Below are 23739 nucleotides of genomic sequence, written 5' to 3' on the forward strand. Positions count from 1 at the left end.
TTTTTAAAATTCTGGAATATGTGACCATGGGCAGTTCACGTCAGACTCTTTGGACCTTTGTGTCCTAACTTGGAAAATGAGGCAATTGAACAGTATTATGTATACTGATTGTAGCCCCAGCCCTGCCCCTTATTGGTTCTGTGACCGTTGGCCTGATACTTAACCCATCATTTTATTTTCCTTTGGTAAAATGAAGGTAAAAATTAATGAAGGTAAAAATTACAATGAAGGTAAAAATTAATGCCTTGCCAACTTTATGAAAGATTTGCGAGGATCACCTCCTATAACTTTTGAAATACTCTAAACATACCAAGGAATATTGTTGCACCTGTCACTTAGTCCCTCTTTTTCTTCATGCTAATATCCTAAGATTTGAAACAAACTAAAAACACACCTCTGTTGTTTAGGTTTTATTTCCCCTTCATTGGCTGTAGTGCATGTTTTATTTCTGTATCTGCCCAGAATTATTTTGGTTCTGCCTTATCACTCTCCACTGCTTAGGGAATTACAGTGATCATGGGACAATCAGCTGAGTGGCAGAGGATTATAGTCGATTTGAATAAAAATATAGCACAGGTCATGAACGGTTGCTAAGATCATGAATTGTGCCCGAAACTCCATTCCCTTCTCTTCTCCATACAGCGTTCTGCATGCCTCTGTCCTCCTGCTTTTGGGAGGACCTGTTACATATTCATCCGGGCCTTGGGGTCTGGAACTAGGATTTTTAACTATACTTGGGGACAAAGAAATGACTTGTAGATAATATAGAATTAAGTTGGAATTTGGATTTTCCTCAAAGAAATCTTTGCATTATGATCCTTTGCTTGCTGTCGGAAGTATTCTTACTCCTTTAATGACGGACGGAAATCTAGTTTATGTGGAGGTCTTTGCAATAGCTCTCTGGTTCAGATATTCACCAGGCCAGGATATTCTATGAGATTTCTAATCATGCTGCTTAGTTCTTGCAAACCAATAAATATAATCTCCCTAGTAGCCAGCTCAGGGTTGCCTCTTACCATTGTGATTTTTGCATTATTCTACTTCTTCAAAGCACTCATTCGAAAGCCACTTTCTTGACTTCCAGTGTTGGAGCAGCTGGGTCATTTTGAATAGTATTGTCATTACAATAATGCTATGTTAACTTAAAGAATACCTTAGCACATGTTTGATTTTTGTCCTTGAAGTACTGAAGCTTAGAGAGCAAATGGGTACAGAATTAAACACACTTTTTTTTTTTTTAAAGATTTTATTTATTTATTTGACAGAGAGAGATCACAAGCAGGCAGAGAGGCAGGCAGAGAGAGGAGGAAGCAGGCTCCCTGCTGAGCAGAGAGCCCGATGCGGGGCTCGATCCCAGGACCCTGAGATCATGACCTGAGCCGAAGGCAGCGGCTTAACCCACTGAGCCACCCAGGCGCCCCTTAAACACACTTTTTAATGTGCTTTGATTGCAAGGGACAGAACAGCCTTTATGGTGTGTCTGAAAATTTGAAGTAGATAATAATGCGGAGTGATAAATGGGCTTTCTTCCCCACTTGAGATATATTTATAAATATATATAATGTCTGTACATGGGATTCTTGTAGAATTCTTGTAGAAGCTGTTCATACTCAGCTGCCCTGCCATTTTATTGGGGCTGTTACTCATTTCTTTTCCCATAATTACATATAAGAAGGAGCATATAGAGCTCTCCATTTCGTTTTGAATAGCTGGTTATTGCTTTGTAACCAAAGGCTTTTAGGATTTCAACTTCCTTTTTAATTAAAAGGAATTAACCCCCTGTAGGAAATAATCCATCTACTGGGAAGTGTTCCCACCAAAATTTTGGGAGATCTGCCAATAGATCCCTGTGCTAAACTTACACTTCTTCCTTCGTACTAAACTTTAACCCCCCACCCCACCCCCACCCCGCCACCGCCACCGCACACACGCTTCCTCTCTCTCCTGGAAAACTGGCTTTCTGGGCATTTATAAATATGGCTTGGTGGTTTCTCCAAGCTTGGGTAACTTCACTTTGATTTTTTGTTTCATTTTGTTTTGTTTTTTAGTAAACACACGTGGTCTTTCCAAACACTGACTTTTTTTCAGGCTTTATAGTGAGGGAATTCACACCCTTTCAAAGAAGACATTTATTTATTTTTTTCCAAATGTAAAAGGATATTACTAATCAGCTGTTTAGGAGCAAATTGTTTCGGTAAGGGAGGGTGAAAAGGGAACCTACTACCTAGACAAACACAGATACAGATGATTTTAAATGATATTTTTGGTTGGCGGTGGGGGCGGTGTGGGGGGAGAGTGGCAGCTCTAAGAGCCTCGGATCTTGTGGTGCGGTGCCTCTGTGACACTCTGTGACAGGTGTGCTTCCTTCATGTTTTAAACAAAAGGCCAACCCCTGTTTTCTTCCTTTGGCATGTCCTAGAAATCCTATTCTGGTGAAAACACAGCTAGCGCGATCGCCCGCTCCGCTGCCGCCACGGCTTTGTCTCTCCTCGTGCCAGTTTTCATTATTTCTTGCAAAGAGAAGGTTGAGGAAATCCTGAACATGCTGACTGCCAGGTTACCTGGGAAACCGAGAGCTGATGAGTCTCAAGCCGTGCAGATCCACATGGGCCTGGCTTTGGGGATGTTTCTCTCTTGCTTGTGTGAGGAGAAACTCAGGTACAGTCGATGAAAATACTCCTCCTTTTCGTCTTTGTGATGAGGCAGGCGGCACCGCAGGCACATGCGCTCGCGAGCGTGTTGGTGGCAGCTCAACTTTTTGAAATGGGCGCATCGGTGCCTTTTTCTCCTCTGTGGGTGCATCCGTCTTCCCAGAATGCCATCCCGAAGATATTAGTGTGCTTGGGGGGTTGCTCTTATGAAGGTGATGGCAACTTGAAAATCATTCCGTGCTTAGCTGAATGACCTGCATAGATCCGTGTAATAGATATGAGGAAAAGTGGCCTAAAAAGAAAAAAGCTGCTTTCCCCCCTGGTTTCCAAGGGTGAAAATAATTATTGATTATTGATGTCATTATAAAATGGGAGGAAAAGACTGGAGGATCCCTGCTGCCTGAGGGAGGTGAGAATCACCCAGGCTAACTGAGAACTGCATGTACCCAGTTTTAAAGATTGCTTTTATCCTGTGCCCTGGCTACATTTTTATAATCCTTGAAGAGTCTTAATCTGTGTATATTACACCGTGTGCTTTATTCCATTTGCTCGGTGTTGGACAGCTAGCTTTAACCTCGAATGGAGCTAACCGAGTAGCAAAGACCCAGGCGGAAAATTCCACGAGATGGGAAAGTTTTCTTGTGCCTGAATCTACTTTGGTTGTGTTATCCGTCCCACTTATTCTTTATTTTGAAACAAGCCTTAGAATTTTATATATCCAGGTTGATTGCAGTGTGGTACAACGTGAATATTTGAATATCATGAATATTTAGGTGTGCACTGAATTGGAATTTCCCCCGCACTGGAAATAGGATAGCAGGGAGAGGCAGCCTGTTGTGACGTTCACTGTCCTTAAACTTCCCTGGTTGGCAGAAATGAATAGTCTGTCCGAAGCCAAGAGACAGTGTCGATGTGGGTAAACTGGATGGCATTATGCTATATTTAGATTTCAGTTTGAAACCAGTGGTTAAGTTTGCATTTATAATTTACATAGCTTTGTGCAGATACCATTATGTGAAACCTTTATGAGAACTGCTATTGATCTAGGGAAATACTGTCTTTCAGATGATCATTTTCAGCTCTTGGAAACATCTGTCAGATGATGGGGAAGATTGGCTTCGTCTCTGTGATCATAAATGAAAGCGTTTCTAGAATGCTCATTTTGTTCTGTTGACCAGCATTTGTATTCATAGGCCTGGTTCTGGACATGAACACAAGGCTGCCCTTTGCATGTGAATTCACTGTTCCATATCTCGTGTGTGTGATAGAACGCAGCATGTTTTTTAAAGACTTAAAGCTTGAAAGTGATTTTTTTTTTCCCTTTGCCACTATTGCTACAAATGGCAATTTCTTCACCATCTGTGTTCATGCTCTTTCTTCAGTATCTTTCAAGCAACACGTTCTACAACTAAAAATGAGCCATGGCAGTTTAATTCCAGGCAACTCATCTCATCCTATCTTGGCTCTGGCTCCCCTCATCATTAGTTTAGGAGGAGATGCTGCTGGTTTTAGGGCTTGACAAGTTTACACTTGTGGTTAATTTAATCATGCTACCTGGAGAAACCCGAAGGATTCATGCCAGTTCCTAGATTACCTTCCACCCCTATCTCTCTTACTTGACTTTGCACCTGCAGAAGAGCCTGGGGAAGGACACCAAGAAGCTCTTCCCAAGACTGAATGCCCTCAGAATTAGTGCAAATTTTCACTTTGCTCTAATGATCTGTTTGGACAGCATCCTTCCTTTTTTGGCCTGTGTGTGAGCACTGTAGTGACCAGTGTAATAATTCATGGTTCCCACCTTCCTAATTTCTCGGAACAGAGGAATCTGAAATATTTGCCTTTTGGTGCTGATGAGTATTTTACTAGATAATGACAGTGACACTAGATAATGACATTTTTGGAGGAAGTTTCCATTTTTCTAAAATTAAGGTCGTCATTTGAAGGGCTGTTGACTCTGAATAGTCAGTGACAACCAGTAAGTGGCCCAGCATGACTCCCTCAGGGGTACAGGATTAGGACAGTATGTTGGGCTCAAGAATGAAAAAATCACCTTGTAGAAGAGAATTGTGACAATCCTTTTTTGTTTTTTTGCCATGGCTTATGAAAAAGTCACCTGAATTTCAGTTCTGGTCTAGAATTTATTCAGAAAAGGATATTATTCCCAAGCTTGCTTCTGTCATAACTCCCAGAGGATACTAGTGGATCTCTTCAGCATTGGTTTAGGATAGTTAAGTATATTTTACTCGAGAGAACAACGATAATAGGACTTAGAGCTATTAAAACTGTGTGTGTGTGTGTGTGCACGCACACGCAGTGTGCACAGGTGCACGCTCACTACGGAATATAATCCCTCACCTCTGATAAAACCACTGATTCTTGATTTGGGAAGATACTATGTAAAGTGTGTGTGGCTGGTTGGCATCCTGGGGCTGCATTCCACTAAGCATGGTCCAAGGGAGCATTGTGACAGTTGATGTGTTAGGAGCCCCTTAACAGTCGAGTGTTGGTGACAGCCCACAACTCTGCCTGAAAACACAGCCACAGAACCACCTTTTAAGTTTTCTTTTACTACAGAAGTCCTAGTTCTCACCCAAGACCATTGCAAGACCACATCAATGACTCTGTAAAGGCAGAAAAATACATGGCTGGGTTTCCTCCCCCACCTTCTGAAAAAACAAGTGAAACAAAAAGGACGAGAACACCCTTCACAAGTGAGACATGAAATCAGAAGTAACAGTATCTGCAAGAGAAAGATTCGGAATGATTATTCTTAATTCCAGCTTCACGGGTTGTTAAATATTCCGAAGAAAATCACGTTAACATTGTTAGAAATGTTTCTGGAATTCTGATTTTGGTTTTTATTTTTCAGTGGTTTAAAATCTGAATGGGGTGAGGAAACACAAAAGCAGCAGTTTTTGAGTTTATTGTTTTACAAGTGATTATACTGTTCAGGAACTCAATTATTAAATTCTCAGACTCTTTTTCTCTGCTCTGCAAAATAAGTATATGTGAATCATCAATATTATTGTTACTTTTATATTTTTTTAATGAAATGAGTGTTTAGTAAAATATTAAGAGGAAATAGTATACGGTATTTTGGGTATTTGAATGATTTTAAGTAACTGACTTTTTCCTCTTGGTCTTTGCCCAGTGATATATCTGGCCAACAGATGAACCTCCTTCTGATGAAGTCTCTGGATACCCTGGAAAATTGCTGCTTTGATCCTAGTCTTGAATATAAGTATGTTGGTTCCATTTCCTCTCTGATACAGGGGGATTGACTCTTTCTCTGCCATAAACTTTACCTTCAATCGTGAATTATTTGTAGGACTGGATCTTGAATTCCTTTGCAAAGACTTTTCACTAATAATCAGAACCTGTAGTTAAAGGTACTTGTTCTAAAAACCATGTTTCAGTAATAGAGAGTTTGCTTCAATACAAAGTAACGAATGTCATTTCATGGCTGTCATTAAGTTATTAATATCTTAGTTCTGTCTTCTACTTATCATATGAGGCATGTATCTGGAGACTTATATGCATGACTTAACCTTTTTAAATAGTTGAAACTATTCTTTGAATTTGATTGGATGAAGAGAACCTTGACCCATGATTTAGATTTCCCTTGTGAAATCCAATGACTAAAGAATCAAAACAGAAACAAATATAGGTTACGTCCGGGGTTCCCAAACTCCTCAATATTAATCACTTCTCTCTGCCCCACAGCAGACCTCATGCTTTTTAAAAATTTTGCCTATTAAACTAAATATCTTAAAACTTATTATTCCAGTTCTTGAAAGGTAATCAAAACAAAAAAGAATAATTAGAAAAGAATACCTTGCATTCACTGGCTCAGTTGGTAGACATGCGACTCTTAATCCAGGGGTTCTGAGTTCGAGCCCCACGTTCGGTGTAGATATTACTTAAAAATAATATTTTTTTAAAAAAGAAAAAAAATACCTCAAAAAACTTTAAACTTACTCATTTAGTTTTCTAAATGTTTTAATTGGTCTGTGACTTCTGTGGGAGAATATAGTGTTATTAGGCTTCCTGAAGTACTAAGGCAGTCGAGGACTTACATTGTATCTTTTTGGACTTCCAAGTGTTTTGGAACCTCCAGTTTAGATGTTCTGGTGTTCATTGTTACTAAAAATCTCAATACCTTGTAAGCACTAAGCTACAGTTTATTAACTCATTTAGTTTGTGCTGTTTTGGGCACTGCTCAAATGTGACTGTTTACGTTCATGGCCTTTAAGGGAACTTACGACCTGAAGTTACATTCAAGTCATCTAGCCTGCTACGTTCAGATGGAGAAAAGAGTCAATAGTAGAAGTAACTGCATATCTCAGGTATTTCATTATGAGTAGATGAAGTCAAATCTTCACTTGGTAGATGATAGAAGATCTTCTCTGAGATGCAAGCTAAGATGAGATAAGAATCATTGACATCCACCCAGTTTATCATGAAACACTTCAGAAATGAAATGAGATGTTTTAAGAGTGTGGTTTTGAATATGGGAAAAGAGAGTTCAGTGGCATGATTGAAGTCTCTTGAATGTAGAAAATGATGAATGGAAGGGATAGGGCCATTTAGCTGTTATCGGGTCTGATGAAGAGTTGCTATCTTGGAGCCCAATCCATGTGTTGGTGGCGTTGCCTTTTACAGCCAAGGAGTAAGATAAATTTCCCTTCCCCCCTGCCCTGCCTTCCCCCAGAGGTATTCATCATAGCTATAAGGCATGGTATTACAAAGCCGGGAACACATTTGTGGATCAACTTACTGCAGGCTTTCAGCCTTGTGACTTACATGTATTATCTCCACTGGTCTGTGGGAAGTTTGTTTGAATGAAGGAGAGCCATAGAGATAATGGAATTGTCCATAGTGTGGGTATTTATGTATATAAAACCCTCCTATGTCTAAGGACATTTAACTTTACCATTACCTTTTTTTTTTTTTTAAAGATTTTATTTATTTGACAGAGAGCAATCACAAGTAGGCAGAGAGGCAGGCAGAGAGAGAAAAGAGGAAGCAGGCTCCCTGCCAAGCAGAGAGCCAGATGTGGGACTCGATCCCAGGACTCTGGGATCATGACCTGAGTCAAAGGCAGAGGCTTGGGCGCCTGGGTGAATCAGTGCATTAGGCCTCTGCCTTCGGCTCAGGTCATGATCTCAGGGTCCTGGGATCGAGTCCTATATCGGGCTCTCTGCTCAGCAGGGAGCCTGCTTCCCCCCTTCTCTCTCTCTGCCTGCCTCTCTGCCTACTTGTGATCTCTCTCTGTCAAATAAATAAACAAAATCTTTAAAAAAAAAGGCAGAGGCTTAACCCACTGAGCCACCCAGGTGTCCCCATTAACTTTTTATATCGAGAGAATTCTTATTTCTTCATTATTCTTCCTTGATTCTTACCTCCGTAATGATCAGCTGTGCGTAGGAGAGGAAAGGGTGAGCCCAGATCGGGACTAAACCTGGGGAATTAAGTAGAATAGGGTCATCAGAAATTTCCTGTCCCTTTAGGAAAGTCTTGCCTGTCTCTCAGAACTCAGTTAAAAGCCCAGATCCTTCAGGAAACTCTCCAACTTCTCAAACTCCCGTTCTCTCTACAGTTAATGAAGTTTAGTATTTTGTCGTTCCTAACGCTTTGTAGCTTGAAGCGCTTAGGTAACTGTCTCTGGTTTCAGTTCAACTAATACCACATGGCTGTGTACTGCGTTAGGCATTTTCACATCCGTTTCTCCTGTCATTCAGCCCCAATGACAATCTAAATATTGATACTAAAACAGGAACAGTCATCGCTTTGGTTTACAGATTAAGAAAATGACTCTCGCACAGGAGGCTGGTTCAAGGTCACACAAATAGCAGCTGGGGGAGAAGCCTAGGTCGTCTGCCATCAAAGCCATGTTTCTGTCTCTTACATAGTTTGGTGGGGAGAGTGTATTTCAGTAGAAGGAAAGCTGTTTGCTGACAATATGGTGTTTACTACTTTTTTAAAAAAAAGATGTTATTTATTTACTTGACAGAGGTCACAAGTAGGCAGAGAGGCAGGCGGAGAGAGAGGAGGAAGCAGGCTCCCCGCGGAGCAGAGAGACCGATGTGGGGCTCTATCCCAGGACCCTGGGACCATGACCCCGAGCCGAAGGCAGAGGCTTTAACCCTCTGAGCCACCCAGCTGCCCCTGTTTACTACTTTTTTTTCCGACATGTGGGTGTATCTCACTATTAAAAAGAGAGACAGGGGGCGCCTGGGTGGCTCAGTGGGTTAAGCCGCTGCCTTCGGCTCAGGTCATGATCTCAGAGTCCTGGGATCGAGCCCCGCATCGGGCTCTCTGCTCAGCGGGGAGCCTGCTTCCTCCTCTCTCTCTGCCTGCCTCTCTGCCTGCTTGTGATCTCTCTGTCAAATAAATAAAAATAAAATCTTTAAAAAAAAAAAAAAGACACACACACACACACACACACACACACACACCCCCCACACACACACCCACACACCCCCCCCCCCCCCCCGCCCACCCCCCCCCCCCCACCGCCACCGCCACCACCCGCCCCCGCCAGGCATAAAGTATTCCCCTGACTAATGAGATTCAGGAGTCTCCGGCAGTCTACCCTCAAGTGAAATAGTGGAAGCATTACCAGGAGGTAGTTAATAGACCTGGGAGCTTGCTACCTCAAGTGATAGAATTCACCCAGAGTAAATTCACCACGCTTCTGTGATTTAATAGACCTGTCCCTGCTGAGAGGACCCAGCACCTGGGCTGGTGGAGGGGGAGGGTGGCCTGATCACTTACATTCTGCTGCCATCTAGTGGTACCTGTTGTGCCATTGCAGTCCCCGCAGCCTTAACTAGTCCTGCCATCCATCAATGACCTGAGCGCTGGTTAATTGCTATTGAGCTTTTACAAATACGATAACATCTGTATAGCACTCTGTAAAGGGCAAAGTACTATGCAAATGTTAACTGTTATTAGAACTAATTATTAGATGGCCTCCTACTTAATCTGCAGGGTTGTCGACAATAAAGTCAGGAATTGAAGATTCATACCTGATTAATTTTAGAAACAATTTGTCATTATATCTCAGTTGATATAGCAACCCACAGAGCAGAATTGCACAGCTTTTCTTTTTGCCAGTGATATTTTAATATACTTGGATAAGAGACTCAAAGAAGTAAAGACATAATAGGGCATATAATTTTAAAACTCACATTCTCTTTGTCATTTGTTAGTATTCTTCGAGATTCATGTTAGTAATTCCAAAACCCGAAATTTATACCTAATATTATAATTTCGTTTTATTTCATCTCTCTGAGACACCACCATGGAACTCTTTTTTGTTTTCAGTGGAGAGAAAGATGTAGAAGCTACTTCTGCCCAAGTTATTCGTGGTTTAGAGCCAGCAAACGTATCAAAAGGGAGCTAAGATGAGGTAAATGTATAGCAGTGCTGACCTAAGCACCTAGGGGAATCTTTAAGACTTAGGACCCCCCCCCAAAATTAAAATATAGACCACTTGGAAATCAGAAGAAAATATCAGGAATAAAGCTTCAGGACTATCTTCTTGGAGCATGCTGGAAAAATGAGATGGAGTAGGAGTTTAGACGGTTAGTAGACACATACATCCTAGCATATTTATATTGGCACACGTCTGTCCATAGTTAGATTGTATGTTCACATATGACAACAGTCACTGATCATTGTAGCAATAGAATAGAATCACTAGTGAATAGCAACCTTGCCCATGAATAATTATGCTGTGATAATATTAGGTAAATGTGAACTAGGAACCAGGATGTCTTTTTCTAAGTCTTTGTGCCTGCATGCCTTGGGATAGTAAAAGAGGAGTTTTAGTCCAGGAGATAAAGATTTTTGCCTACCCAGGATAGCCCCTCAAAAGCCAGACATAGGATGCCTGCTACTTACTGAGAAAGACGAACCCTGAAACTTAAGTGAGCTTTGAGAGGTCTCCTTTTCCCGCATGAAATCTGACACTCCTCTTTCTTAAATTAGTCTGGCAAGAAATGGAAATTGAGTTTTCTTGATTGAATCTTGGATAATATATTCAGTATATTTTAGCATTGGTAAATTTTGCCTCAACCTGAATAGAAGAATCCAGTCTTGTTTTTGCTGTTTTACTTGTAGATCTTCTCTCTACTTTGGACTCTCTTAAAACCCTGTATTGGGTCAGTTCTCCAGCATTCAATATTGACTGAACTCTGTCTCTGTCAAAGCAGCATATAGCAGTGAGGGAAAATTAGAAAACATACCCAGCCTCGTGGAGCTTCCAGACTAGTGGAGGACATGGGCAGAAATCAAAAAGTCCTTCAAATAATCCTCATCAGAATTTATAATTAAGGGACGCCTGGGTGGCTCAGTTGGTTAAGCATCTGCCTTCGGCTCAGGTCACAGTCCCAGGGTGCTGGGATGGAGCCCCGTCAGGCTCCCTGCTCAGAGGGGAGTCTGCTTCTCCCTCTCTCTGCTCCTCCCCATCTCGCTCATTCTCTCTTTTTCTCTCTCAAATAGATAAAATCTTTATTATTTTTTAAATAGAAATTTAAAAATATTCTATTCTAAAAAATAGAAATTTAAAATAAACTCTTTAAAAAACTTGAAATTTATAATTAAAATTGTCTGAATTAAATTAGTATGGGGCATTATGGTAGAGTCCCGAAGAGTTTCCCTGCTGGGCCAGGGAAGGTGTCCCTGAGGAAGTAACATTTGAAATCTTAATCGAAAGTAGCAGTTAAATAGTCAAGAGGGAGCAAAAGTCAAATTTTTCGAAGTATTAATCACATTTTGTCTAACTATATCTTTGGTTCTAATTTTATCAATTTTTATATGCGCCAGTATAGAAAAAGCCAAAAAAAAAAAAAAAAAAGACCTTCCCTATAGATTCTAAATGGAAACAAAGACTTTAAATCCCATACTAAAGAAGAGCACCTTTTCTCTTTCAGAAATGTGATTGGTCTCTAAAGTGTGCCGTGTTCAGGTGGTAGGCGCGGATTTAACTGGTTGGAAGTGATTATGCTAGTCGAGCTTGTTGTTAAATTCCTGTAAGCTGGAACAGCAGTTCTGCCTGGCTAATGATGGATTATTACTGCAGTAGCTTCTTTACAAAGGATTTCCTAATGCCAGATAGTTACACAATAGAACTGAGGAAAACAGGCTCGAGATACGGTGCCTTCTCCCAGGCATTTCATCAGGGCATCCCGACGGGGCCCTGAGAAGGGCCTGGGGCTTGGCAGATGGAGCAGAAGGCTGGGAATGAGAAGCCTCTGTCTCCTGGCCGTGCTCTGCTGGAAACTCTCCATATGACCTTGAACAAATCTTGTAGCCTCTCTGTCCTTTTGGGTGTCTCTTATCTGTTGTGGATGCTTCTTTTGCAGGAGGTGTTTGAGGGAAGGAGCTAACATATTCAGGAAACGATGTGAAGGTTATTGATGCCAGCCAAGGAGATAGATACTATAGACATGTAAAGTAACATAACTTATGGGCATTGAAATATGTTATTGGAGAAATGCCCTGGAATGGCGTCTTCAGCGCCAGATACCATGCCAGGCAAGCCAAACCAGAGTTGAGATGATTTCTGAAAAACAGTTCAGCATTTTCTCAGTTCAAAACACAACAATGATGTCAGAAACTTTTTTTTTTTAAGTAGAAAATCACCCTACAGCTGCATTATCTAATCATTCTAACTAGAAGTTTTCTGGGAGACCCCTTTTATTTCCTTAAATGGATATGTATTCTTTCCCAAGAACTGGGGCACAAAGCCTAAGATTCCAATTGAATTGTCACATGGGGTAACTTTTGACAAGCCTGTCATTTGTCCATTTTCTCTTCTGACCCAGTGGTACTCTGAGGGATCAGAGGGGAGAAGAGGATTAATGTCATTGTGCGCAGACAAATAACACAGTTTCTTTAAGAAATTCCACTTGTGGAAGTTGACTAGGAAACACGAAGCACTTAGCAGTACCTCATCATCATGGCTTGCGATGTGTCCCCCCTGTCATTAGTCAGCTGTCCTCAGCTCATATTCTGAAATGGAGTCTTTTCTCTCGTTCAGTTCATCATAGCGCCGTCTATATGCGGACATGGGGGGGATGGGGTCGAGGACCACAGAGCTTCTCCCAGTGTGGGGATCGAGCTGGTTTGACTTGACTTTTTATTCATCATCCTACCTCACCATAGAGTTTAAGTCAAATCTATTTCATATTTTCGTTTGTTCTTCCCCAGTGTGTCCACAGCACTAACATGGGCCAGAGACACCTGTTCTGATAGAAAGTTTTCCGTTTAAGGTGGGGAGGGGCAGTGGGTGTGCCTGTGGTGGTTCATGGGACACACTTATATACCAGGCAGCAGACTGAGAATCCAGCCATCTCATCTCAGGTCCAAGAGTATTATAAACTCCCATGATGAGTGAAGAGCAGTAACTTGGATTTCCGGTGATTTTTAAGTTTGGTTTTTTTTGTTTTTTGTTTTTTGTTTTTTTTTTTTTGCATCCAAGCATGGGCTGTATATTGGGAGTTGGACTTGTTCTGTCTCTCATGAGCCACAGCAGCCAGACAGAATCCCGAGTTCACGTGGCAGCATCGCTTCGGAAGCTCTCGACGTACCTAGATGACAGTGGGAGCCAAAGCAGAACATTTCAGGAGGTAGGAGCGGGAGGTTACGGCTTTCTTCCCTTTGTTGTCTCATGTTTTCCCGTGGCCACTGATTTTCTACTTCTCATATTTTGGTAACACTGAAATTAAATTCTTCCTCAGTTTCAACTGAGATAAGGAGAAGAATTTGAGTGGCAAACAACCTATATTAGATCATAAGGTTTTCAAACTGTGCAGCTGTTTAAATCAACTCAGACTTAAATGTGGCCTTTAAGATAAGAGCCTTTAGTGAATGCAAAAAACGAAGTCAGCAGGGCTAGAAGGCACTTTCTAAGAAAAGCTGCTATTTCTGGAGGAAGGTTCAATGGAGATTTTTAGAATTACACTCAACCCAAATGTTACTTTAAAAGGTGGCCAGGGAGTAAGCTTAAGAAACTGTGGATGGAAAAAGGCATTTTACTTTTTTTTTCTTTCTTTTTTTTTTTTTTAATGTCAGCTAGCATGAAAAGTCATTGAGGAAATTCCCTTTACCACACTTAATGAAAAGATTTTTCTGTTACGGTGCAAAAATACACAGAATTGTGGATCCTGGGACACAGCTTTTGTGTGTCAACCGCGTTCAGAGTGAACGTCTGAGGTGTGTGTCTCTGCCCAGGTGAAGCTGGGCAGCCTGGGCTCTGTCTTCTGGAGGACCTGGGGATGACCTTTTAGCCTGGCCAGATTCTCTGTCTCATTAGAGCAGATTCTGTTTTCTCCGGGCCTGCCCACGAGCTATTGATGGGCACATAATGGCTGCTGTGTTCCCCCGCTCGGCTCCTCTGCTTTCAGCAATAGGACTTGTTGAATCTGTGAATTTCTTTGGGGCACAGAGGGTTGAAGTTTTGTTCTACTATGTGCACCACATTTCCATTTTTAAAGCAGTTGCAGAGCACAGTTGAAAAGGACGTATCTTTTTAAGCAAAGCGAGAAAATTTTGCCACCGAGGGGCAGTTCGATTAATAAACGAAAGTGGGGTTTTTAGCACTAATGCCTCGGTCTGCCTTGATGTTTCGACTTATGAGGCCTCAAGCAGGTGGTTTGGTTTTCCCCCTCCCCTCTGATGTTTTATTATCCAATTTCTACCTTACAAACAGCTTCCTTTTTTCATGCTGTACCGACCAGGATTGGGAGTTGAACATTTCCACTTTGCCTTAACAACATCTTTGTGAAGGAGGGCTTCATGAGGAAAGTGTGAGGTAGCGGGGAGGGGATGACTAGCCAGGATTTGCAGAAATTGAGGCTCAAGTCGATTGAGGGACTTGCCCGAAGTTTCTTGGCCTGTCAGTGGTCAGTGTGGGATGTACACCTGTGTGGGCCGTCTTGACTCCCAGCATTCTCTTTTATTTATAATTTGCTCATTTATTCATCTTTTCATGTATTACTTAGCACACCGGTGCTCTGAGGTAAGGAATATTACCTCTATTTTACATGATTTATGTAACTCTAAAACCCGCATGCCTGGCCGCTATGCGCCACTCCTAAGAGGGAATCTTAATGCAGCCATGGGTCACATCTTTGAATTTCCTCTCCGGCTTGGCCTTGGATCAGAGCACATGGCTATTAGTAACATTCGCTGGTGATGAAAATCTAGCCTCTGCTGTCAATAGATCCAGTGTTCTGACATGAGATGGTGAGAGAACTTTCTGATTTTGAGTCTAAAGACCTGGGCTTGAATCTTGCCTCTCTGTCACTGGAAGCTGTATGTAGTCAGGCCTCAACATCCCTATGTGTTAAGTGGAGATTCTGACCCGCATCTCATACCATCGTGAGGACATGTCAGGTGGCGGAGCAGTGCCTGGTCTGTGGTAGGCGTACTTCAATCCAGTCCTTATCCCGGGGAGAAGGTGGACAGAACACTGATGTCCATTAAATCATGTTCTTTTGTTTTCCCTCACGAAGAAACCTCTCCTGCCGTCTCTTCTTCTAGGTTCTTGCCTATACTCTCAGCTGTGTATGTACCTCAGCATTCAGTACCGGGATTGTTGAGGCTGCGGAGGCTGAAGATATCATGAACAAGCTTCAGATGTTGGTAGAAAACAACCAACAGGTTGGAATGTGTGCCTTGATCACTCCTCTCTTTGGGTCTCATGTTGCTGCTGAGTCCTAATCTTGACTGACTCTGATTAGACTACTCTCTGGATGTTTTCATGCACAGAACTGAGGAACTACTTCTTTTTTTTTTTTTTTTTAAGATTTAAAAAAAAATTTTACTTGAGAGAGAATGTGCACAAGTGGTGGGGCAGGGGCAGAGGAAGAGGGAGAAGCAATCCTTGCTGAGCAGGGAGCCCCATGTGGGGCTCGATCCCAGGACTCTGGGATCATGACCTCATCGAAAGAAGATGCTTAACTGACTGAGCCACCGAGGCATCCCCAGAACTGAGAAACTTCCAACTTTTCTCACTACCATAGCCAGTGGTCACAGATGTCTTTTCTTTCTCCTTATACTTTATCTTTTGTAGGTACTTCTTATACTTTATCTTTTTTAGGTACTTCTTATACTTTATCTTTTGTAGGTACTTCTTTTTCTTTGTCAGAGGGAGTATGAAAGGCTTTTCTCTCCCTCCACCGGTATTTATAAAACCTTGAAACATGTGGCTAGGGAATGTAAGGCTAGTGATAACAATTTGCAAAGATATGAATACTTGATGGACTCTGATGGGTCAAAGCTCTGCAAATTCAAAGCAGAGAATGTCTGCTCATGACTGAATATGCATGGGACAATTTAAATACCTGCAAATTACTTTAAAGACCTTTAAAATGTTCCCTCTGAAATATTATTCAGCCTTAAAAAGGAAGGAAATTCAGACACACGCTACAACATGGATGGATCTTGAGGACATGATGCTAAGTGAAATGGACCAATCACAAAATGTCAAATACTGTGCCGTTCTATTGATAGGAAGTCCTTGCAGTGGTCAGAAGCTTAGAGATGGAAAGTAGAAAGGTGGTCGCCAAGGGCTTCGGGAGGGAGGATGGGAAGATATTGTTTAAGGGGTATAAGATTTGCGTTTGCAAGATGAAAGAGTTCTGGAGATGGGTCATGGTGATGGTTGCACAGCAGTATGAATGTATTTAATGCCACTGAAAAGTGGGGAAGATGGCAAATTGTATGTTATGTATATTTTATGACAATTTCACTGAAAAATATGTTCCCTCTGATTACACATGTTATAAAATTGCCCCATCTGGACTTTTTTTTTTTTTTTAGATTTCTCCACAAAGTCTCAATATTGGCCATGGGGTGAATTATTGCAGGATTCACTGGTTATTAGCTAATATTGTATTGTATGGTACAATACAATATTGTATTGTTACTAGTTTATGGATGTGTGACTGCTCACTTAAATTCAAAATAGGCTTTGCAACACCAAGATGTGGAAATTTGCATATGCTGTGCTCATTATGGGGACTTTTTCTCCTTTTGTTTGGGAGTTGACTAAGCTTGCATGATCTACTTCAGTATTTTCACCCTTTAATTCCTTCTGAAAATTTGGATCATTGGAATCAAGTCTTGTAATGGTCCAGTATTATTTTCCTTAAATAAACCATTCAGTGCAGGTGAATTCCTTATAGTTGGTCTGCAATTTCTGTTGCAAACCAAAGTCTTGATTTTTTTTAAAGGAAATTTTCAGTTGCTGGAAGGTGAGATAGATATGTGTTTGTTTGTTTTTTTAAGATTTTATTTATTTGTCAGAGAGCCCAAGCAAGGGGAGCCGCAGGCAGAGGGAGAAGCAGGCTCCCCACTAAGCAAGGAGCCTGATGCGGTCCTTGATCCCAGAACCCTGGAATCATGACCTGAGCTGAAGGCAGACACTTAACTGACTGAGCTATCCAGGTGTCCCAAAAGTCTTGATTAAAAAAAATAATAATTCTGCAAATCGCTGATTTTCAAATTGCAAAAGAACCTATCGGTAGGAAAGGGAGCCCCTCGAAGTGCTTAGATGCTGTCTATAAAATTGTGTGCCATCTGTGCTCTTCTTTTCTTTACCCTTTGTTTTTATTTATTTATAACAGACTTCAGGTTTTGCCCTGGCGTTGGGAAACCTGGTTCATGGTTTATCTGTCTGCGGACATGGAAAAGCTGAGGACTTGGGCCACAGACTGCTCCCTGCCTGGATCAGAACTGTTCTAGCACAGGTAGGAGGGCACATCCTAGCATGTGATTTTTTATTTTTATAATGGAAAAAAAGAGCAACTTTATTGAACCATTTATAGGTGCTGCTAAGATATATAGCCTAACAGTAAAAGAATAGGCAATTTGAAACGAAAGGGACGTAGGAACTTTAAATCCCTTGTAAATGATACATCCTGTCGACCATTATAGCTTTTGTTTTTTTTTAAACAGGCTACTTGCTTAGTGTTTTAACTTTCAAACAGCATTGTGGTTTTGAAAATACAGAACAAGAAGAAGCGACCTCTGATCGAATAACTTCAGCCTATTATTGTATTCAAGTCGGCTGCCATTTTTGGTTTGGTGATGCAGGTTACGTTGACCCTACAAGTGTAGTATCATTTTGACCAGGGTTTCTCTAGAATATAGTAAATTTTATAGGATCCAAACCCCAGGATTGTTTGCCTCTTGACATACCAGATGCTTTGTTTTCAGGGCACTCCCACAATGCTTTGTTTGGCGGCGCTTCATGGCATGGTGGCCTTGGTAGGCTCCGAAGGGGACATAATGCAGGTAAAACCAAAAAACAAAGCACGAATGGAGAAATCTATATGTGTGCATGGCCACAGCAAGAGGAGAGCACCAAGTGTCTCAGTTTGCCAAGGACAGGATACATGCTCATAGTAATGGTTATTCTGGGCTTTTCAATGCCTTGATATATAGAAAATTGCTCTTGGGGGAGCATTCCCTTTAGAGATTTGTTCCTTCTTTTATTTAGTTCATAAGAACTAGACGTAGTCAACCTGTGTACTTTCCACGAAGTTCCCTGCCCAAGAAGTGACTGAATCGTAAGAAATTTCAGAAGTTGTCCGTAAGAACCTCCATATTGTATCTGCCATGTTTAAGTTTATATCTAGGTAGTTGTTTCACTTTTAAATGTTTCCCTCAGTGGACATATGTGTGTTCCAGTTTACAAGTAATGCTAAGGAGTGCCTGTGTTCACACAGTGAAGGCTCTTCAGTGAGCGCTGCTCACTGCACTGAACTCATGTTAGGAAATAGGTGATAAATACGGCGCGGGCCCTGCCCTCCAGGAGCCCACAGCTTTTGTTTATGAAATGTAAGGACATAGTTAGTGGTAGATGATACCATAGCTTAGAAGATGATAGCTCATCCACTGAGAATGTCATTATTTACTTTTTGGGGATATTGGGGTAGATATTTCTCCTTTTTCTTTCAGCTGAAGTCAGAAGCCATCCAGTCCTCTCATTTTCAAGCCCGACTCAACGAAGTCATTAAAACTGTAACTCAGGTGAGAAGAGGAATTTAAAATTCTTGGATGGAAGAACAGATAATCTGCCCCCCCCCTTTTTGAGACAGAGAGTGAGAGAGAGAGAGCATGCATGTGTGTGTGAGCAGTTAGAGGGACAGTGGGAGAGGGAGAGAGAGAATCTTAAGCAGGCTCCATGCCTGGTGTGGAGCCTGATGCAGGGCTCGATCTCATGACCTTGAGATCATGACCTGAGTTGAAACCAAGAGTTGGACACTTAACTGACTGAGCCACCAGGCACCCCTCAGCTACTTACTTTTACTGCCTTTCTCTTTCATGGTACCAGCTGTTTTCCTTGGAAAACGAGGAGACCTCTGGTTATTCACATTCAGTCCAAGCAGCACTTGAGAGTGGCTTATGGCCCATTTACCAACAAACACGCACTGCCTCTGGGAAAAAAGCTGGCATTTTTGAGTTAACTGAAGTTGGCTTGGTTTCCTTTAAAAATGAAAGTTTGACCCTGGAAGGGATGTTAGGCCCTCAGGACAGAGTAAAATGGAAGGCGATCAAAGGGCAGGACAGATATCTAAGAATAGTTGAGAAGTGCTAATTCAGATGTCACAGATAAAAAGTGTTCGTAATAATTGGTCCTATTTCAAGTATTCTTATTTGCTTCGCACAATTGATACTCTTACTATATATAGAACTTTGTAGATAGTCTTTTCATTTAGTCTTTTCATTTAGCATACTTTTTTCTTCATGTAAATACAGCTGATTATTACATCTACCACATAAACAAGCTTCAGTAATTCATGCTTTGAGAAGGAAACATAAATCTCTGAACAGAAGAAACTCTCTTTTGTGTGTAGGAATGTGATTCTCAGAAAAAGAATTATACCAAAACTTAAGTGCTTATAACTTGGGAGAAAAATCTATAAATGAAAACTTATTTAAGAAAATCTACATTATGAATGATAAAGCAATAATAGAACATTACTTAAAGAAGAGAACAAAATAATATCTCCTTGCATTTTTAGAGGTATTCTTAAATATCTAACACCCTTTTTAAAAAATTACTTTTTGGATTTTTTTCCCCCTTTTTTATAAAAAAAAATTCCTTTGAGACCAGTCATGACTGATTGATTCATCCATTCATTTCTTCAGCAACAATCCTTGATCACCTGTGTGTCCAGGGTTTAGTATACTAGACACGTGATATTATGTCTTGTCAGAGAACTTGTCATTAGTAGACAAGCCACCACCTCATAAAAGATAGATGATTTCCTCTGAGTGACCTTATATGAAACAGAGTTTGGATCTTGCCCAATTGAACTGTTATGCTTTCATCCATAGGTCATCAGTGTGTCTGGGGTGATTGGTCTTCAGTCAAATGCTCTCTGGCTTCTAGGACATCTTCATCTGTCTACTCTGTCCTCAAGTCAGAGCAGAACCTCTGGTAAGATCAGAATCTTAGAATACTGGGGCTGGCAGGAGAGATTGCTCCGGGGGCTGTGTACTTGGTTAAGAGCATTAACCTTTGCAACCACTTTAAGTGGTGGGTGTTACCATCCCTCTTTTACGTCAGAAGAAGGAGAGGCTGTAGAGAGCCTTCCTGACTTGCCCAAATACCATCATTCTTTAATGTCAGAAGAAGAGGGGCTTGGCGAGCCTTCCTGACTTGCCTAGGGTCACGTGGCAGCAGGTGGTGGACACACAGTTGAACTCACCTCTGTCAGCCCCCAAAGCCCTTGCTCTTTTCATCCTTCCTCCCTGCCTCCCTCAGAGAACAGATTATGCCGTCTAACCCCGTATTTCACAAATGAAGACACTGAGGCTTAGAAAGGTGACATGACTTACATGTGCACTTAGTTTAGCAACAAATCCAGAAAGTAGGAACAGGTCCTTGAAGCACAGAAGAGAGTTCTTTTTATTTTCCTAGATGGCATTATAGTTTGTGTAATACTCATATTTCATTAAAAGTCTCTTCCTATATGACTGGATTTCTTTGGACCCCTGCTTTTTTTTTGTTTGTTTTGTTTTTGATGGAGAGAGATCACAAATAGGCAGAGAGAGAGAATGGAGAAAGCAGGCTCCCCGCCGAGCAGAGAGCCCGATGCGGGACTCGATGCCAGGACCCTGAGATCATGACCTGAGCCGAAGGCAGAGGCTTAACCTTACCCTGAGCCACCCAGGCATCCCAGGCCTCTGCTTTTAAGAAGAGAATGGAATACATGCATTTAAAGATATGCACATACTTGGCATTGAAATTAAAATTCTAGGTCTTACCATCATAAGGCCTTTTCTGTTTCCACAATTTTAATAAAAAGCAATTAAAAATATTTAAATAAATATTTATAAATAAATATTTATTTATAATAAATAATAAAAAAGCAATAAAAATAGCAATAAAAAATAAAAAAGCAATTCCCACATGCTTAATTTAAGTTTGTACTTGAAGATTTTCTGCGGAAGCCTTCCCTGTAATACATGGGGACCTGAATCTGCTCCTTGCTCTTTACAGAATTTTGACACACTGGGTCTCTTGGACCCAGACCAGAGAGGTTAGGTACCAAAGATTTGTCATTAAAACCTAGTTTCACATATGCCCTGACAGGTAATCCAGAGATAGCATCACCATGAACACGTAGTATCGTAATTACTGTTGCCCTCACTTTCAAACACTCCATAGCTAGAGAAATAGGACATTGTTCCACAGCATTCCCAACATGATGAACTTGAAACAGCTGGCAGTTGTCATGTTAAAATGGGAAAAAGGAAAAAAAAATACAAAACCAAACCACCAAACTTAGTCATAGAGGAAACCTTAAGTAATGCTAGTTTGGAAGGGCAGTGGGCTCCTAAGATAAGGTTCTGGTAAATTAGCAAGCTGATGTCAGGCTTTTGCTTTTTTACGTAGATTTTTAATTATTGTGCTCTGGGTTACATGGCTGGCCCCACATGTACTCAAGTCAGGTGGTCGTGAACCGTCTCACACCAGGTTCATGGGAACACAATGATTGTTATGTCTGGAAAAGTACAGCTCCTTGTTTCTGTTGGAATTTTCCAGTTGAGCCATTTGTTGTGGCAAAAAGCATCTCATGAAGCAATTCTGGGGGGCTGGGGAGGAAAAGAATTTAAGAAACTCCCCAGACTCGCCTTGCCTCCGTGTTGCTGCCTCAGTGTTCCAGGTCAGCAGGCAGACCTGGTGATTTGGACATGCTGGTCACTGAGAGGTCCCCGCCTTCTGAAGTAACAGGCCGGCTGCTGTTACTACTGATTGTGGCATTTCCCTGGTTCATCAGTCTGGCTTGGGATGTCCTTAAGTCACCCCTAGAATGGTGGTCTCAGCCTAGAGGCCAGCGGACTCCTTGCAGACACCGAGGGTCACCAGACTGGGGTGTATTGATGTGACAGCATGGAAAAGACTTTTTTTTTTTTTTTTAAACCACTTCAGTGAAGTTTCAGTCCCCTGTGATTTTGCAGAATCTGCTAGGTTTACCACAATTTTAGCTTTGCTTGCATAGCCTAAGTGATTCCTTCAAGGCCAGTCACTTAATCTAATAGAATTAGTTGCCACCACGGAGTGTTGTGCTAGATTAATGGCGTAAACATCCCTGCTTTGTCTCTCGGTTGATATGGCAGCAGGAGATCATTATCTTTCCTTCATTAGTCCCGCCAAGTTCACTGGTTAATTTGATCATTTTCTGTCTCCACAGTTCCTACTGACTATAGCTATTTGCCTGAGAGCAGTTTTATTAGAGCGGCCATTGGCTTCTTCGTCACAGGAGGGAAAAAAGGCAAGTGAGCACATTTCTTGAATGCTATCATTCTTCTACGTGTTAGGTTTGGGTACCCCAAGCTTGCTTCTGTAGGATTAAACCATAATCAGTATGAAGGAGAGAATATTTCCATCTGCTAGACCAACTTCTGTGTTGACCACAAGGCCAACACACCATGTCTTCTCTTGGAATCATTGTATCTGACCTTGGGAGTGGCGGGGTAGGGGTCAGGGGGATCTGTGAAGACCTTAATCTTTTTTTCAAAAAGTATGAGCACGCATTTCTTTTCTTCTTAATGTTGAGTGGGTATTGACCATGAAAGAGAAAATGCAGCTGAGACTTGACTTGGAAGTAAGTCTTCTCCCTGGACCTTGAATGATGGCTCTCTGTTGTTGGAATCACTGGCTCTAGTTCTTAATTGTATCTTGTGTTCTTTTTCTCTGCAAACATTTGTCCCTGTGGGATTCTTTCTTGCAGCCACCCACATTAGAGCACAAGCAACCTGAAGACAGATGGACTCACCTTTCGTTTTTAACTGGAGTCCAAATAATGCCATAGAAGTTCTTAAATAAATGCTCTCTACTGATACACATCGACTATTCAGCGATGTGAGGGCAAAATATATCCCTCTTGAGAATTTGATAGCTCAGGTATCATTATAGATAGTTTCATTCATAGAATATTCTTTCATTGATCGTTGCTAGTTTATTTCTTGCCTGGCCTGGTTGGGTTGATCTGGGCAAATCCAGTGCCATCCCAGTTTTGGGGGGAGTTTTTAAACAAATTAAACTGAAGAAATCTGGAGAACTCAGATTTAATTAATGAAGGTCATAAAAGAATAAAATCTTACTCTTGGAAGGGACGTTAAAGGTCATGTCATCTGATTTCTCATTGAATACAGTACTCCCTGCAGCTTCTAGATTATAAACTAGTTTCAGAGTTTGGAGATGAACTCCTTTAGTTCCTAGAGTTCTTGAAACTGTAGTATTATTTTAGGGTCATGAGTTAGCATGACTGCTTTTATATACCCTCAGTAAAAATGGACATATAGTTATGTCATTGTTGTACATAATATAGTTATATATTAAATGTGTAGTATATTACATGTAATATGGAGTTAATTGTTTATAGTCTCATAAATTAAGTCTGTTTATGGTAGTATCATAATAGAGATGTCTTCATTAGTAAGAAATTGAACTTTTACCGAAGGAGCATCTAAAATTTCCATAGCCAGGATAATTTTAGGAATATATATTTTGTTCCTTTTTTTTTTAGTTTGCTCATTGATATCTTACAAAAATTTT

At 41.2% G+C, this 23739-nt stretch overlaps 1 protein-coding gene across 4 annotated transcripts in view; it reads left to right on the forward strand.

The window, feature by feature from the left end:
• Nucleotides 1–23739, forward strand: part of FOCAD (focadhesin) — a 304380-nt gene that overhangs the window by 242328 nt on the left and 38313 nt on the right. For all 4 annotated transcript variants that reach the window (XM_047699424.1, XM_047699423.1, XM_047699425.1 and 1 more), the window contains 9 exons: nt 2420–2658; nt 5803–5892; nt 13141–13288; nt 15204–15323; nt 17291–17413; nt 17883–17960; nt 18627–18698; nt 20010–20112; nt 22373–22453. In XM_047699424.1, the coding sequence (XP_047555380.1) occupies nt 2420–2658; nt 5803–5892; nt 13141–13288; nt 15204–15323; nt 17291–17413; nt 17883–17960; nt 18627–18698; nt 20010–20112; nt 22373–22453 (1054 nt within the window). The remainder of the gene's footprint in view (nt 1–2419; nt 2659–5802; nt 5893–13140; nt 13289–15203; nt 15324–17290; nt 17414–17882; nt 17961–18626; nt 18699–20009; nt 20113–22372; nt 22454–23739) is intronic.

The sequence above is a fragment of the Lutra lutra genome, chromosome 13 (assembly GCF_902655055.1).
Source record: "Lutra lutra chromosome 13, mLutLut1.2, whole genome shotgun sequence".
Taxonomy (NCBI): Eukaryota; Metazoa; Chordata; class Mammalia; order Carnivora; family Mustelidae; genus Lutra; species Lutra lutra.